Raw genomic sequence first — 16,143 nt, 5'->3', positions numbered from 1 at the left:
GCCCGGTTTCTCCACAGGAATCCCCTCACCACAGACCACAAGGGCCCTGAGTAGCTCATGTTTTGTGTTAATGGATGTGAAACTGGAGCAGATCCCCTCACCATAAGAAAAACCACCCTAAACTCTCCCACACAGGTCTCAGCAGGTCACACAAATATTAGTCCTATCAACCAAATAAATCTGCCCCCATGGCCCAGAGCTGTGGCTCCCTCATCCTGCTGCTGCCTGAGCAGAGTGAAGTTGCTCCACAAACATGCAAGGACCCCAAGGGGTACTGGAGAGGAACTTGGGGTGGGGGGGGCGGCTGGGCGCTACGTTCAGATTCTGCCTGTAGGACCGTGATCGACAGTCCGCTGCGGTACTGAGTTCTGAGCTGGTGGTTCTGAGAGGTCGGCATGGGCCAGGACCCCACTAGGGGCTTTGGTAAGGGCATCTGTTGCCTGGAGTTTGGGGCATAATTGAAACTCAGTATATGAGAAAGGTCTGTACCCTCATTTACAGATGAGAAGATAGAGGCTCAGAGAATTGGGACACCTTGCTCAAATATCAAAAACAGTTAAGTGATGAAGAGTTAAGTGATTGTGATCTTAACTCAGGTCTGTCATGACTAGAAACTTCTGTACCACTCTGAGCCTTCAAACTAGCAACAGGGAAGAGATAACTGCTGTCTGTGCCCCATCATGGGGTAGGCGACTCCGTGGCCCACCCTCTAGCTACTAAACCGGTCTCTGGAAACTGCTACTGTCGTGTAGTCAGGCAGGGGGTAGAAGGAACATCCCTCCTACTTAAGCCAAACGTGGGGTGAACGGTCATCACCAGGACTTGAAGAATCACCAGATAAAGATTGTTGAGTAAGTGGGGGAAAGCTGCTTTCTAAGCTGTCACCACTTTGGTCCCAAGTCCGCTCGCCTTCCCCTGTGACCACCGGCTCCCACTGCGCACTTCAAAAGCTTGGGTCCTCCCCTAAAAACCTCGCTTAGTGGACATGGATGCCTCGTGTGGCTCAGGCCTTCTCCTTCCCGCCCTCCACGAGTGGCACGTCTTCTACTCAGTGTCCCAAACCTGGCTGACCCTGAAAATAATGCATGGAAAGTTTACAAAAGCAAAACCCCAAGGTTTGGACAAACTTCCCAAGTCACTCTTTCCTAGGAGTGTTCCCGGGTAGTCTGATGACCTTGAGGCATGGGAACCGCTGCCTGCCACTCGGTTTGAACAGACAGCACGTGAGCAAAAGAGGCAGCTACAGAGCGATAGCGAGGGCCTGGGCAAGGATGTGTGTTTCCATAGTCACATAATTTTTTTCTCCTATAAACACAGCAGTTTATAAATGTATGAGCATGTGAATTGGAACCTTGTCCACTATGGCAACTCTTGTCTAGCGATCCCAGCCTCTCAGTAATGTGGAATGTTGTGGCCTAAGAGCTCTTTTGGGGTACCAGGGAGTCTGCTCAAACTGACCCAGGGAAGAGATAAGTAGTTTCACCTCTGTCCCCTTAACCCTCAGCCAGGTGAGAACAAAAGGCGTCTCTTTCCAGGAACCCTTCCTCTTGCACACCCAAGTGTCAGGATACCAGTGCAAGGGAAAGGAAAATGGACCTTGACCACGTGCTTTAGTGCAACTCACATCACTCTGGAGACCCCACCTTTTCCACTCTCCTTTCTAACCTCCAAAGGGGGGCATCAGGGAGCCACTCAGTTTCTTACATCCCCTGTCAACTCCTTCCCAGGGCTAAGCAACCAGCCAGGACACCACAGTCCCTCTGGATCACTCTCCAAGTCCTTAAATAGAAGCTGCAGCAGCCCAAGGCGGAGGGTGGAGCAAGGTGTGCATGCAAAGATCTCGTGCTTTGGAGTCAGGAGGTTCGCAGTGGAGGGATGAGGGAGGTGTCCCGGTGTTCAGGTCTGGTCCAGCCACTCTGCCTTCTTGGGGGCCTTGCACGTGTGGACATCCACAGTGTTTCTGCACTCCTTGCAGCGCACGGCACAGCACCAGTGGAATTTGCACTCACACTGGGTGACACGGGTGACTCGAGTGGTGTCATACCCTCGGCCACAGCACATGATTTCACAGCCGTCTGTCCCTTTCGATGTCTTGCTGCAGACCCGGCCCGCGGTGCCTAGGGAACCTGGCATGGGGAAGGGAGAGAGTGAGAACCAAGTTATCTCTTACTTCAGCTGCTTTGGGTTCCCTACCCACATCCTCATGAGGAAACCATAAAGAATCCCTCTTCCTGAAAGTACACCCACCAGCCCATGATCGTCTCCTCGCCCGCCCGCTGACAGACGGTCTCCTCCCACTCTCCGGACTCCCCGGAGCCCACGCCTCCACCTGCAGTGCCCTCCCCACCAGCGCAGCTCTCCGCAGCCCCTTAAGAACTAGCCTGAAATGCCCATCACCCGGAGAGCTGGGCGAGGGCTCTCCATGTTTGAAGTTTTCCACAAAAAAAAAAGTAACCCAGCCTATAATTTAATCTTTTCCAAGAAGTCTCACCACAGCGCTGATCCTGCGCCCATGTGTTAGTATTTGGGCCCTTGGTTTATATTTTATTAAACTACACAGTGAAGAGGATCGCATGGCCCTTAAAAACACAGGCCCGCCGTCATCGTCTAGGTTTAGATCCCCGTTCTGTCACTTAAAAAAAAAATTGATAAATATTTTATTAAAAAATAACAATCAGGGTTGACAAATGTGGGGGAAAAGGCATTCTTACGTATTGTTGCAGAGGAAATTGGAAAATCCTTTTTGAAGGGTAGCATCTTTCAAAAATGTCAAGTGTGTCATCTCCCTATCTCAGTAGCACAGCTGCGTGATTTCCAGCAAGTCAGTTTCTCTCTCTCCAGGCTTTAGTTTTCGCATATGAAAATAGGTGTAATAATAGCACTTCACTCAGCAGCTTGTTCTATCTTGTAACTTCTGTTCAGCTGAAGAGGTGAACGGGTCGGCCTGGCCGGCTGGAGGTTCACTCTCACAGAGTTCTTAAAATATTGTCTGCGCCCTTACAGTGGGGACTCTTGAAGGACAGGAACAGCCTTACCCCCTTACACAGAGAAGGCTCAGGACCTCATTCTGACTGATTTTAGCAAAGAGATCCTCCCAAGAGATAAAAACACCACAGAGTCTGGACGGGCTGGATCTTGCATAGTATCCACTCCAGCCCTTTTCCAGAGATGGGAAAGCGTCTGGCCTGGGGGTGCAAGAAAGGGAACAGGCTAACTGGTCTCTAGAGCATTGTCTCCACATCCACTGGGATATGGGAAGAAAATGCTAGAAGTTCTGTTTGTTCTTTATCTCATCAATTAAAAAGATTTATTTCGTATGTTTTAGAAGGTACATATTAGTTCAGTGGAACATAGATATAAATAACTAGACATATACTAGAGGTACATGCTCAAATATTTTTCATGATAGGAACATATAATCCAAAATATTAGAGTGGACTGTACTATATGTTCTTCTCCTAACTCTTCTATCCTCTTGTGCACCAAAAGCGTCTTCTACATTCTGGAGCCGAGCTGCCCACTGTAATAGCTGCTGGCCACATGTGGTCATTTAGGTTTATATTCATTAAAATTCAACAAAATTTAAAAGCTGCTCCTCATTTGCACAAGTTTGGTTTCAAGTACTCGAGCATCACATGTGGCTAAGTGGCTGTGGTACGGGAGAGCACAGATGTAAAACATTGCTGTCGTCACAGAAAGTTCAACTGGACAGCGCTGCTTTGGAGGGAATTCCTGGCTCCCTTCGCCCTTCTGGAATTATACCCTTTGAGTTCCACGCCCCACTCGGGGTTTTCTCAAACCTCATTTTATGCCTCTGAAGAAAACCAGCACACATATGACTTATCTTCCCTCCTAACGCCACAGATCCTTTCCCGAAGGTGCATTCTAGGTGTGGCAGCCTAACCTTACACCTCAGCTGTCATGGAACTATTTCCAGGCATTCAGAGAGTAGCCCTAAAGACAGGAAATCACCGAGAGAATCAGAAGGGCCCTCTCAGCCTTATCCTCCTAGCATCCTTCCAAGTACTCCCTGTTACTCAGGGAAGCCCCACCCTGTTTCTGTGCCCAGTTTTGCTTCGAGCCACTTGACTCTCCTGGAACGACAGTGATGGGCGCAAACAGAGACAGAGACAGCGGAAGCCTTTTGGCTCCACCTCACCCGTGTCCTGACTGCGCAGCCCGGGGGTGCGTGACAGAACAAGGGGGCAAGCAGTTTTGTCCCTTGACATGTTGTTTCTGGTTTATCCTACTGAGCCTGAAGAATGTATGGGCCCAGAAGGTGACTTCCACTCTTGTGGGGCATGTCCTGTCACCTCCAGCATCCCCAAGATGTCCACAAGTGTCTGCGACAGACCGAAAAACAAGGGTGTGCTGCTTCCTGCCAGTGGCTAAGTCCTTGGCAGGAATCTCCCCTTTCCTTGCCTCCCCACTCCATTCTGGAGTCGCCAGTGGCCGCGCACCGCACACCACCCCCAAGGCCACACACGGCGCGCTCCTCTTTCTCCCTGTGATCTCTCTTTACCCAACACCTTCACGGAGACGAATCTGCCCGGAACACACCTGTGCCTCCACTCTGCGCCCGCCTCTTCGCTCCAGCTACCCGGGAGCCCCCACACTGCAAGAAACAGCTGAACTTCCACATTTCCAAATAACCGTTCCTGGCTTTTTCCAGTCACCTCTCTTTTCATTGCATTTGTCTGCCTGTTACATTTCCTTTCTCTCGCCAGACCGAGAGCCACACCCTTAGAGCTGCAGCTCACACTCCTGTGTGGCCCACGGCTTGGGAGCCCTGGGAAGAGGAGACTTGGGGAAAGCTCCGAGCCCAGCGCATCCCAGACCTCGGGGAGTGTGGCGGATGAGGCACGGACCAACCATCGCATCACCAGGCTTCCATGTGGGGACGTGATGGGCTCCCCACGCACCCCACCTCCCTTAGCTCCTGAGCCGCGTGGACCTGGATGACCCAGGGGCGCCGGCCCTTAGCGCAGCGTGGGGCTCCGCGTCCCGGCCCGCTCTCTTGCTCACCTGCCGCCTTGTCCAAGGCGCAGTAGTCCGGGGAGTTGTCGAAGTAGACAAGGTCATCCCGGGTGGCGTGGCGGTTGCCCTGGCGCGCTGCTGTGAAGTTGGCGCCGTCCTGGGTGGCCGTCACCTGCACGGCCCCGTCGTAGCGCCGCCGCAGGTAGTCCCCCGTGCGGCGGAAGTCCGAGAGGGCGCGCCAGCAGGTGCGCAGCGTGCAGGAGCCGCTCACGCCGTGGCACTTACACTCCAGCTTCAGAAACCGCCGCACAGCCTGGGGTGGGGAGGCAGGCAAGGTGGGGGGCAGCCGTCAGGACTGAACGCTTGAGTGCCCTGAGACCTGTGGGCCCTGGCGGGGCTCCACCCAACCCATCAGGTCCCACCCATTTCTCCCGAGCAAATTCAAGAACCTCTTCTTCCGAGAAACCTTCCCGGTGGACAGTGTTTCCCTGTTCTTGGGGCCTGCTTGATTTTAGAGCCTTAGGAATCTGTTCACCATTCCAGAGCATCTCCTGGTTTGCACATTCTTTGGAGTGAAAGGCACCAAGCCTTCTGCTCTTGTCACCTGCCCGTGGCCAGCACAGCAGTAGGAGCCGGTGACATGACGAGAGCAAGCTCACCCCCCTCCCCCTTAGTCTTCCTGGAAGCAGCTGCGCTTTCCTTCTGAAGCAGTGACTTCCCTTCCCTTGGCTAGCTTTCCCACCTTTCTACCTATATAAAGACTCTGCCTACCGGGTGGTACCTAGGCATCCTCAAGCTCCCTTGCATTTACAGCCCCGGGGGGGGGGGGGGGGGGGACGGACTCTGGGAAGTGATCCAGAAACCTTCCGTGCTTCCACCTTCCCAGTGAGCTGCTCATCCAACACCCCCAGCAGATACGAGCGCGCATGAGGAGGCGTGGGTACTGACCCTGCGGCCGCAGCGGTTGTTATGTAAGTTCATGAGGGCCCGGGCATCTTTAAGCCTCTTCTCCTTGGCATCCACGAAGGTCTTGGCAAACGAAATGCCATAGCGGATATTGTCACTGCAGCCACCCCAGTCAAAGTCCCCACGCTGGTCGTGGTGTCGGCCGCGGGAGTAGGGGTCACAGCTGCACGCGCTCAGCTCACCCTGGCTGCAGGCGCGCGTGATGGCGTGCACCACCCCCGCGGACGAGATGGCGTACACGAACGCCGCCTCCCGGCTGCCTGCGGAGAGAGGGTGGCGGAGCTGCAGGAAGGAAGTCCACGTCCATCTCTTCCACCCACACCACCTCTGCGCCGAAACGTCCTCTCTCCTCTTTCCGGGAACCACCCTGCACCCCTTGTTTTCAAGGGCCCTTCCCTTCCAAGAACATCCCCCAGAGCATCTGACCGCACCCCGCTCAGCCCTCACTGCTCTCTGTCCATTTTGCACATCTGACCTCTTGGGCCGACCTGTGCTCTTCCTGCCTTCCACACCCCCCGGTCCATCCACTGAAAAGTTTCACACGGTGAACAGCTTCTCAGTGAGTCATCCCCTCCCGCGGAGTGTCAACCCTGGCCGGGCTAAGCCTGCCTCGGTCCACATTCCAGGCCTTTTCAGGCCTGCTCTGCTGGACAGTTCCCCCACAATGGAGACCCTAGCCCAGGGGTGGGCCTGATTCGAGAGACAGGCTACTTCCTGCGCCCGCCACACACCCACCTCCCCCTGCTTCCTCCCCCCCCTGCTTTTGGGGACGGATGAATCATCCCTCCACCCCCCCCCCACACCTCTGGATTCCCAACTCCTTCCCTTTCTCCTAGTTCACTGTCAAGCTCTGCTGAGCTTTTTTGCTGAACTGGGGCCAAGCCACGGACTCCAAATATTTACATATCACCTTTCCGTTCCTCTCTCGTTCCCATTGCTGCAGAGCTGGACGTGTCATCATGGCGGGAAGAACCCGCGGCCCTTCCTAGTCTTCAGCTTAGAGGGCATGACACCCCCAGACTGGGGTGGAGAGGGCAGGGGATGCTGAACCTTGGTCTTGTCATCCCAGAAAGCTGGGATTTAGGGGGACCCCTGTCTAACACCCAAAGTACCGAGGGTTGGTTCCCCATTATATCCTGGGCTCTGCCCACCACTGTCTCCGATGGAGGGGCTGGAGGGGGTCGTCCCTACTCTACCCACCACCCCGAAAGCACAGAGAGGGAAGCAGCTGGGCAGGATGGAAGAGGCCCCTACTTCTGAGCATGACGCGGCCGAAGACGGTGTGGTCGCGGTCCAGCGTGGTGCAGTTCCAGCGGTGGTGGCGGAACTGGTGCTGACACTCCCGGATCCACTCCCGGGCCCCTTCGCCCACCGAGCGCATGATGTCCGGGTAGCGCTGGCACAGCTGCCGCTGCCGACTCACCAGCCCGGGGATGTTGTCACAGATCACGCGGGCCCCGAGGGCGCCGATGTACCTGGAAGGGGACGATGGGCCTGTCAGAGCCTCCTGGGCCTCCCTCTGCCTCCAGAGGGCAAGGAGGAGCAGGAGGTTTGCGCTCAGCCCCCGCACCCACTCTCCCTGCGGCCGCGGGCCAGAGCGGCAGTGCCAGGCAGCCCCCCTCGCAGGGCGGACTCGGGCCGGCCCCAGGGCCCAGCTCCCCTCCGAGGCCGGAGGGACGCGCTCTCCCAGGACGCGGCCAGCGTGTGTCCCTCGCACGGAAGCTGCGGGCACGACACGACACGAGAGTCCATCGCCTGTTTATTTACTAAACATTAAGATCCTCACGGAAAAATAAACGAAGCCAATGAGAGGCAGACAACACCCTCAGGCCGGGCGCTGGGGGCTGGGGAAGAGGATGGAGACAGGGAGCATGGCGGGGAGCAGCAGCCGCTCTGAGTAACGTTCACGGCCCTCGTCCTCCTGTGGAGCTCAACCCCCTCATCCCCAGTCCCGGGGTCGGGGGGGCAGGCCCCAGCCCCAACCCTCCACCCCATCCGGACCCTTTATTTTGAGGCCCCAAGGCCTTTCTACATCAGGAGTCTGGTAAACCCGTCCGCCCCCACCTCACGCCATGGCCTGCCCAAGGGCTGCAGCAATGGGGTGACACGCCCCGGCCCCCGGCCCCGGCCTTCCCAGCGTGCAGTCGAGAGCAGCTGGGGGGGGGGCTGCTCCGAGCCGGAGGCCGCGGGACTCCTCAGATCTCTCAAGGCAACATTTTCCCTTCGCTCGGGTCCCCGCAGCCCTGACTCCACCACAAGCCTCAGGGGAGCATTTCCGGGAGAAGACAGGAGGGTGTCCTCACCTCTCCCCCCGCAGGGCCACCCCATGAGATGGGACCCATCCCCCCGCTTCTCTCTCGCCTTCGCTCTCCCCAGCACCCAGCATCTTCCTTGGGTGGGGGGCACTGTCTGCGCTCCTGTGGCAGCCCACCCGAGGGCTGCTGCTCCCCCCTCCCCGCCCCAGGTGAGGCCCCGGAGGGCCGCTGCTGCTCCGGACGGAAAAGACTGGCCTGGCCTGTGGACCAGGCTGTGGTTTGGGAAAGGCCCCAGAGCGGGGCTTGACGGGGGGCAGAAGGGAAGGCGGGGGGGACTCTGGACCGCGCCGGGCTCCCCGCCCCTGCCCCCCTGTTCCCACACCGAGCCCTCACCCACAGCCCGGCTCGTCACTGGTGACACCAACTCAAACAAACACCAGGAGGGCTGATGCCGGCCTCTTCTGGGGCCGGCGGGCTGATGGGGCCCATCTGTGCCGGGGAGGGCCGGGCCGCCCCTGGCAAATCCCACGGAATCAGCGTCCCCTGCGCTGTCCATCAGCGCAACAGCTTCCAGGAACAAACAAAATAAACAGCCCGGGCTGGGCCAGGCCGGAAAGGGCTGCCTGACGCACAGTCCCGAGTTACACCCACCGCCGGGTGCTTTGTTTGGAGACTCGAGACCATCCGTTGGAGCGTGGCCCTGTCTCACCGCGCTCGCTCCGGCCCGCCCAGCCCCGCGCGCAGCGATGGTGTTGCTGTGGGGTTGGTTTTGTGTGTGTGTTTTTTTAATATACTGGGCTTGGGAGCGGGGGGGTTGGATGGGAACGGGAGACCAGAATCCGGCCCTCATGAGACAGTCTGGAGGGGGCCAGGCCAAACTGGCAAAAAGTCCTTCCTGTGGTCTGACTTCAGTCTACTCTGCTGCAGCCCACACTGGTCCTTCTGGTGACATCCTGGCTGAGCGTGGGAACATCTGCTCGGCATGGGAGATGGGAAATGATTAAGTTTCCCTACGGCCACCCTTACCCCACTGAGGAACGGCTTCAGGTTTCTCAGGAGCAGGGCGCTGGCCTGCTGGCCGGTGGTCAGTCTCGTGTAGTTAGCGCGGGGGCTCCAACAAGACAGCCTGACACCCCAGCCTTCCCCTCCTGACACACATGCCCACAGAATACCTACCATGGGCCAAGCACAGAGCTCAGCCGGGAGGGGCACAAAGATGTTTAAGGCGTCCTCCAGTCTCCCCCATCCCAGTCTGGTAGAGGGGCCAGATGCTGTGTTTTCCTTTCTAGAAGTTTCCACTCTCTTCCCAGCTTCCGGCCCCTAAATGCTCTGTCCACCTGCTTTTGATCAGTTCACATCCCTTCCTCTGACCAAGTGACTCAGCCTAAGCTAGTCCCCGGCTGCTCCAAGTGCAGTCCCCAGGGCAGCAGGGGCAGCGTCGCCTGGGGATTTCTTACAAATGCCCACACTCAGGTCCCACCCCAGTCCTAGTGAATCAGAATCTGCTTTTTGTCAACATCCCCAGGTGACCCGGATGTGCTACTCCACCACCGTGGGGGTTTTTGTCTGTTCCGTTCACTTGAACAACCACAGTACCTAGAACAGTACCTGGCACGTAGTAGGTACTTCACAAATGTTTGCTGAATGAACACCTAACCTCTCTGGCTTACCCCCAGCTCCCTTCTCCCCCTGGCCGGCCATAAACTTCACTTGGTTACAGCTTTACTCCTTGTCGACATCGCCGGCCGACTCGCCATACTCTGTGTGTCTGTTAGGTAAGGCCGGGATCCTCTTTTTACCTGCCCCCCTTCCTTTAACAGTTTCCAGTGTGCACGGTTCAGCTGAACCCCTGAAGGGGTTTGAACACAGGGATAAAACTCTCAGCCTTCCTGCGTGTCCTCATAGAGCGGTGATCATACGTGACTCTGCATGTCACAAAACATTTGTGCACACAAAAATTCAAAAGGGGGGGGCGAATGGGGGAGCTGTTTTACAGGTGAAGAAACTGGGGTTCAGGGAGATGAAGGGAGCTTACCCGGGAGCAGACCAGTCTTGACTCCAGAGCTGGAAGGTCTTGAACAGGTTTCCCACTACTCCCCTTCACACGTGCAAGGGGCAGAGCAGCATCTACCTCCCCGGCCCGGGTTGCTGAGAGCTGGGGGGACGTCTGGGGCTTGGTGAGGCCTCGCTGGTCGCAGCCGCCGTGGGGACAGTAATGCTGACACTAAACCCCGCTCTGCTGTCCCCCTCGGGAGGCTCTGAACATTTCTGCTCTTGCGAGTCCCTCCATCCAACTCCCTGCCGAATGCAAACTGGAAGGGGGGAGCCCATGCCAGGAGCCCCCTATTTCTTGTTCTGGTTGTCAGAGATGAAGAGGAAGCCAGCCTTTCCTCTTCCGCTTAAAGCTGGGGAGAGTATGGGGGGGCGGTGATTACTAGCTGGTGCCAGGAATGACCTTCTGCTCCGGGCAGAACACGGACACACACCGGTCACCGGGCATCTCCCGGGGCTGCACAGAATACCCGTGTCACTGACTCTGTTCCTCAGGGAAAGAGGGACGATCACCGGTGCTTGACCTGCCGTTAGAGAGCGGCTTTCCACTTTAACCCCAAAGGATGACCCCTGAGCTAGGCATCTGGGGCCTGCAGCCACGACAGGTGGGTGGTCAGGAGCCAGATCATCTCTGCCCTCACACCCCGTCTGGCCCCGTGGCTGCCTTCTCCATTTCTCCACTTCACCCTCGCCCACCTGCCTCCCTCACGCCTCTTCCACCCCGGAGCGCTTCCCAAATCTTTAATAGGAACCATGTGGGGCCAGGCTGGGGGGAGCAGTCGAGGCAGAGAGGAACAGGGAGAGGGGCGACCCGAGCACAGCAGTAGGAACCAGAAGAGCCCCAGCTGGGTCTTGAACTACTACCAGGAAGCTGAAGTGATGAACGGCGGAGCGATTCGCCCTCCCCTGCAGCCAGGCGCTGCCCAGGACCGCCTGCCCGGCGGGGAAGGAGCAGTCCAGGGGCCCGAAAAGCTAAATGCCCCCCGGAGTGGACAGAGATGCCAGTGGTGCCTTCACGCTCCCCGTGCAGGGCCACTGCAGACACAGCCGGCCAGGCTGGGCCCCGAACTCGCAGGGTGGCTTTGATCTCACTCTGAACTCTGAGAGACTTTTCTCCTTGTCCCCCTGCTTCGCTTTCCCTTTCCCAAGGAATGTTTCCAGCCAGATGGAAGATATGGGCCTCCCGGCTCCCCCATCCAGAACCCCCCCTTGCCTGCCCCAGCGCTGCGGAGATAAAAAAGATCCAAAAGAGAGATTTTTCTGAAACAGGAAAACGGGGAGGGGGGCGGAGGGGGGTGTCGGGGATGGGGCGAGAGACGCATCTTGAAATGATAGGAATCTGCAGCGGGAGCGCCGGCCCCTCGGCCAGCTTCCCCCTCACCCTGCCATACCCCGCACCCTGCCATAGCCCTCACCCTGCCAGACCCTGCGCCCTGCCAGACCCCTCACCCTGCCAGACCCCTCACCCTGCCGTACCCCGCACCCTGCCAGACCCCTCACCCTGCCAGACCCCGCACCCTGCCGTACCCCTCACCCTGCCAGACCCCACACCCTGCCGGACCCCTCACCCTGCCATACCCCTCACCTTGCCAGACCCCTCACCCTGCCAGACCCTGCACCCTGCCGTACCCCTCACCCTGCCAGACCCCACACCCTGCCGGACCCCTCACCCTGCCATACCCCTCACCTTGCCAGACCCCTCACCCTGCCAGACCCTGCACCTTGCCAGACCCCTCACCCTGCCAGACCCCTCACCCTGCCAGACCCCTCACCCTGCCAGACCCCTCACCCTGCCGTACCCCGCACCCTGCCAGACCCCGCACCCTGCCATACCCCTCACCTTGCCAGACCCCTCACCCTGCCAGACCCTGCACCCTGCCAGACCCCTCACCCTGCCAGACCCCTCACCCTGCCAGACCCCTCACCCTGCCAGACCCCTCACCCTGCCGTACCCCTCACCCTGCCAGACCCTGCACCCTGCCAGACCCTGCACCTTGCCAGACCCCTCACCCTGCCAGACCCTGCACCCTGCCAGACCCCTCACCCTGCCAGACCCCTCACCCTGCCATACCCCTCACCTTGCCAGACCCCTCACCCTGCCAGACCCTGCACCCTGCCAGACCCCGCACCCTGCCAGACCCCGCACCCTGCCAGACCCCTCACCCTGCCAGACCCCTCACCCTGCCAGACCCCTCACCTTGCCAGACCCCGCACCCTGCCAGACCCTGCACCCTGCCAGACCCCTCACCCTGCCAGACCCCACACCCTGCCAGACCCCTCACCCTGCCAGACCCCTCACCCTGCCAGACCCTGCACCCTGCCAGACCCCTCACCCTGCCAGACCCTGCGCCCTGCCAGACCCCTCACCCTGCCAGACCCCTCACCCTGCCAGACCCTGCGCCCTGCCAGACCCCTCACCCTGCCAGACCCCTCACCCTGCCAGACCCTGCGCCCTGCCAGACCCCTCACCCTGCCAGACCCTGCACCCTGCCGGACCCTGCACCCTGCCAGACCCCTCACCCTGCCAGACCCCTCACCCTGCCAGACCCCTCACCCTGCCAGACCCCTCACCCTGCCAGACCCCTCACCTTGCCAGACCCTGCGCCCTGCCAGACCCCTCACCCTGCCAGACCCCTCACCCTGCCAGACCCTGCGCCCTGCCAGACCCCTCACCCTGCCAGACCCTGCACCCTGCCGGACCCTGCACCCTGCCAGACCCCTCACCCTGCCAGACCCCTCACCCTGCCAGACCCCTCACCCTGCCAGACCCCTCACCCTGCCAGACCCCTCACCTTGCCAGACCCTGCGCCCTGCCAGACCCCTCACCCTGCCAGACCCTGCACCCTGCCGGACCCTGCACCCTGCCAGACCCCTCACCCTGCCAGACCCCTCACCCTGCCAGACCCCTCACCCTGCCAGACCCCTCACCCTGCCAGACCCCTCACCTTGCCAGACCCTGCGCCCTGCCAGACCCCTCACCCTGCCAGACCCCTCACCCTGCCAGACCCTGCGCCCTGCCAGACCCCTCACCCTGCCAGACCCTGCACCCTGCCGGACCCTGCACCCTGCCAGACCCCTCACCCTGCCAGACCCCTCACCCTGCCAGACCCCTCACCCTGCCAGACCCTGCGCCCTGCCAGACCCCTCACCCTGCCAGACCCTGCACCCTGCCATAGCCCTCACCCTGCCAGACCCCTCACCCTGCCAGACCCCTCACCCTGCCGTACCCCGCACCCTTCCAGCCTGGATTCCTCGGCCTAGGAGAGAAGCCACAGGGTGCCAGGGAGAGGGAACGCAACTGGGGAGGGGGTTCGCGGAGGCACAGGGCAAGGAAAGGCAGAAGGGGGAGCACTGCCTGGGTAGAGAGGAGCAAGCGCCCAGTCCAGCCGGGCAAACTGACCAGGGGAGGCGGCCAGGAGGAAAACCCAGAAGCCCTGGTCTTCTCAGTCCAAGGCGCCCCTCAGCCCTGTCCTGGCCCTCCCCACCCCCAGCCCACCCTGGGGGAGGAGAGAGAGCTGCTCCTTCCCTCGGGAGAAAAAGGTGAGTGGCACCCAGGGCCGGGGCGCAGCGGAGGGCCTGGCCCAGAGCTGACACCCCGCGGATCAGTGTCTGGCTTCACCTGCCCCGGGGACGGCCAGTGTCAGGCCTGCGGGAAATCCCAGGAGAGGGTCTCTCCGTTCTCTGGGGTTCCAGAAGCCCCAGCTCTTGGAAGGGAGAGACAGGGCCTGGGGTCGTCTGGGGAAGAGCTAACTAGAACTCAGAGGGAAGACACAGGGCTTGGAAGTAAGTTTCAAAGCTGAGGCTGAGGACAAGCGCCCGCATCGCGCCGCCCCAAGTGTGTTGTTTGCTTCAGAGGTGAGAGTGAACGGGGTCCTTTTGTTTTTGCCTCAATTCCACGTCTAAGACTTGCTGGGGGTCGCTGCTGCCTCGCCCAAGCCTGTTCCCGGGCGGGGTCGACGAGCGAGAGGCTCCTGCGCCCCAGCCCGCGGCCCCGGTCTCCACCGGGGGGTGTGCGGGGCGGGCGGGGATCTCGGGTGTCAGGGGCGCCCCGGACGGGCCACCGGTGGCCCCGGGCAGGCGACTGGCTCCTTGAACTTCCCCTGCAGGACACTCGGAAAGTGGACTTTCGCCTTCCTGGGTGTGAGCGCGGCGCGGGCACCGCACCAGCGGCCTGCGGAGCCGGGACCCCCGGGCGCGCCGGCTCCAGCCCCAGCGCCCACCTCGCCGGCGCCCGCCGCGCCCAGCGCCCGCCGCCCGCGGCCCGCGGCCCGGCTCCGGCCGAGGAGGGACGAGCCCGGCCGCTCGCGGTCCCCGCGCCCCCCGCGCCCCCCGCGCCCCCCGCGCGCCCCGCGCCCGGCCGCACTCACCACCAGGACGTGTCCACGCGGGCGGGCAGCGCCAGCAGCAGCAGCAGCGGCAGCAGGCGGGCGAGGCGCGGGCGGGCCGGGGCCCGGGAGCCGTCGGGGGCCGCGGGTCGGGGCGCGCGCGCGCGGAGGGGGGCTCGGGCGCGCCGGGGGGGCGGCTGCGCGGCTCTCCCCGCGGCGCGCGGCCTCCGCATAGCGCCCCAGGGCCCCCGCCGCCGGCCCGGAGCGCGCGTGGACGGGGCAGCGCCGCGGGGCTCAGGCGGCTCCCGCCTCGCCCCCCCGGGGGGCCATGGGGCTCGCCGCGGCCGGGAGCCGGGGGGCACCTGGAGCCCGGAGCGGGGCGCGGGGTCGGGGCGCCGGGCCGGGGCCGGGGCGGGTGTCAGGGGTCGGCGCGCGGCGCGGGCGGGAGTGCGGGCGGCCCCGGCGGCCTCCGCCTCTCATTGGACGGCGCGGGGCGGGGCCGGGGCCGGGGACACGCGCGCCCCAGGGCGGCTCCGCCCGCGCCGGCCGCGGGCGCTCGGGGGGCGCGAGGTGTGGCGGCCGCCTCCGCCCCCCGCGCCGCGCCGCGCCCCCACCTGCTCCGCCGGGCGGCGTTGGGGCGCTGGGGCGCCCCGCTGCGCCCCGGGCGCCCGGTCCCCGCCGACGCCGCGCCCCCGGGTCCTAGCGCCCCTCATTCGGCCGCCCCGACTTCTGCGGGCGCTGGCCTGGCGCGCGGGGCCCGGGGGCCGCCCTGGCGCTCCCCCCGCCCCTGACCTCCGGGGACCCGGCGCTGAGGAACAGGGGGTGCGCGCCTTCTCGGGGTGCGCCGTGCGCTCTCGCGCTCCCGGGGGAAGGGCAGACTGTGCCCCACCAGGCGTTGCGGGTCAGCCCGGGCTCCCGGTCCGCTCCTCCAGCCGGGGCGCCCCGGGCAGGCGCCCCAGACCCGGGGGTCTTTCATCTAGGGCTCGGGGCCCCCCATTCCTCCCACCCCCCGCAGCGCGGTCCCCCAACCCCGCTCGCCTGCCCGGCCCGGGCCGTCCCCCTCCTGGGGGCGCGGGTCGGGCCTGAGCCGAGGGGTGACACCTGCGGCCTTCGCGCCGGGGGGGCTCGGACACGCCGCTTCCCGGGGGCCCCGGTCCCCGCGCCGCGGGCGGGGTTGCGAGTTTGAAAGAATCAGAAACAGCTGGGCAGCTTTCCCGAACCAGAGGCCGGGGTGGGGGTCCTGCTGAGAGAGTGGGAGCCCCAGAGTCATTTCTCGCCTCCCCCCTTCCCCCTTCCCCCTCCTACTGCCCCCCCTCCTTGCTCTCTCCCCCTGGCCCCCCACCCTCAGCCCCCCCAAAACCACGCCGGCCCGGCCGGGAGGTGTGGTAGAGCAGGAAGGAGTTGGGGCGCAGCGACTGCTAGGACTCCTTTCCTCCCCCACTCCAACCCCTTGCCCCCCTAATCCCCAGACTGGCAGGTAGATTGTGGGGGGCTGATTGTCCTTACCCGGACCTCAAAATCCCCTTTAAACCCTGGATCTTCACCTTCTAGAGTGAGTTCCGGTGGGG

General features: G+C 61.9%; 1 protein-coding gene across 1 annotated transcript; it reads right to left on the bottom strand.

Moving 5' to 3' along the window:
- Positions 1-1,896: 1,896 nt before the first annotated feature.
- WNT2B (Wnt family member 2B) lies at positions 1,897-14,808 on the bottom strand (the record flags this gene model as incomplete). The annotated part of the gene is made up of 5 exons (XM_084243371.1): positions 1,897-2,126; positions 5,026-5,290; positions 5,926-6,203; positions 7,198-7,418; positions 14,618-14,808. 5 exons carry the CDS (start codon positions 14,806-14,808, stop codon positions 1,897-1,899), a joined length of 1,185 nt encoding a protein of 394 aa, XP_084099497.1.
- Between the last annotated feature and the right edge of the window lie 1,335 nt (positions 14,809-16,143).

This window comes from Talpa europaea (assembly GCF_964194135.1).
Source record: "Talpa europaea genome assembly, chromosome: 9".
Classification (NCBI taxonomy): domain Eukaryota; kingdom Metazoa; phylum Chordata; class Mammalia; order Eulipotyphla; family Talpidae; genus Talpa; species Talpa europaea.
Note: the sequence above shows the minus strand (reverse complement) of the source record. Positions and strands in the feature narration are given on the sequence as shown.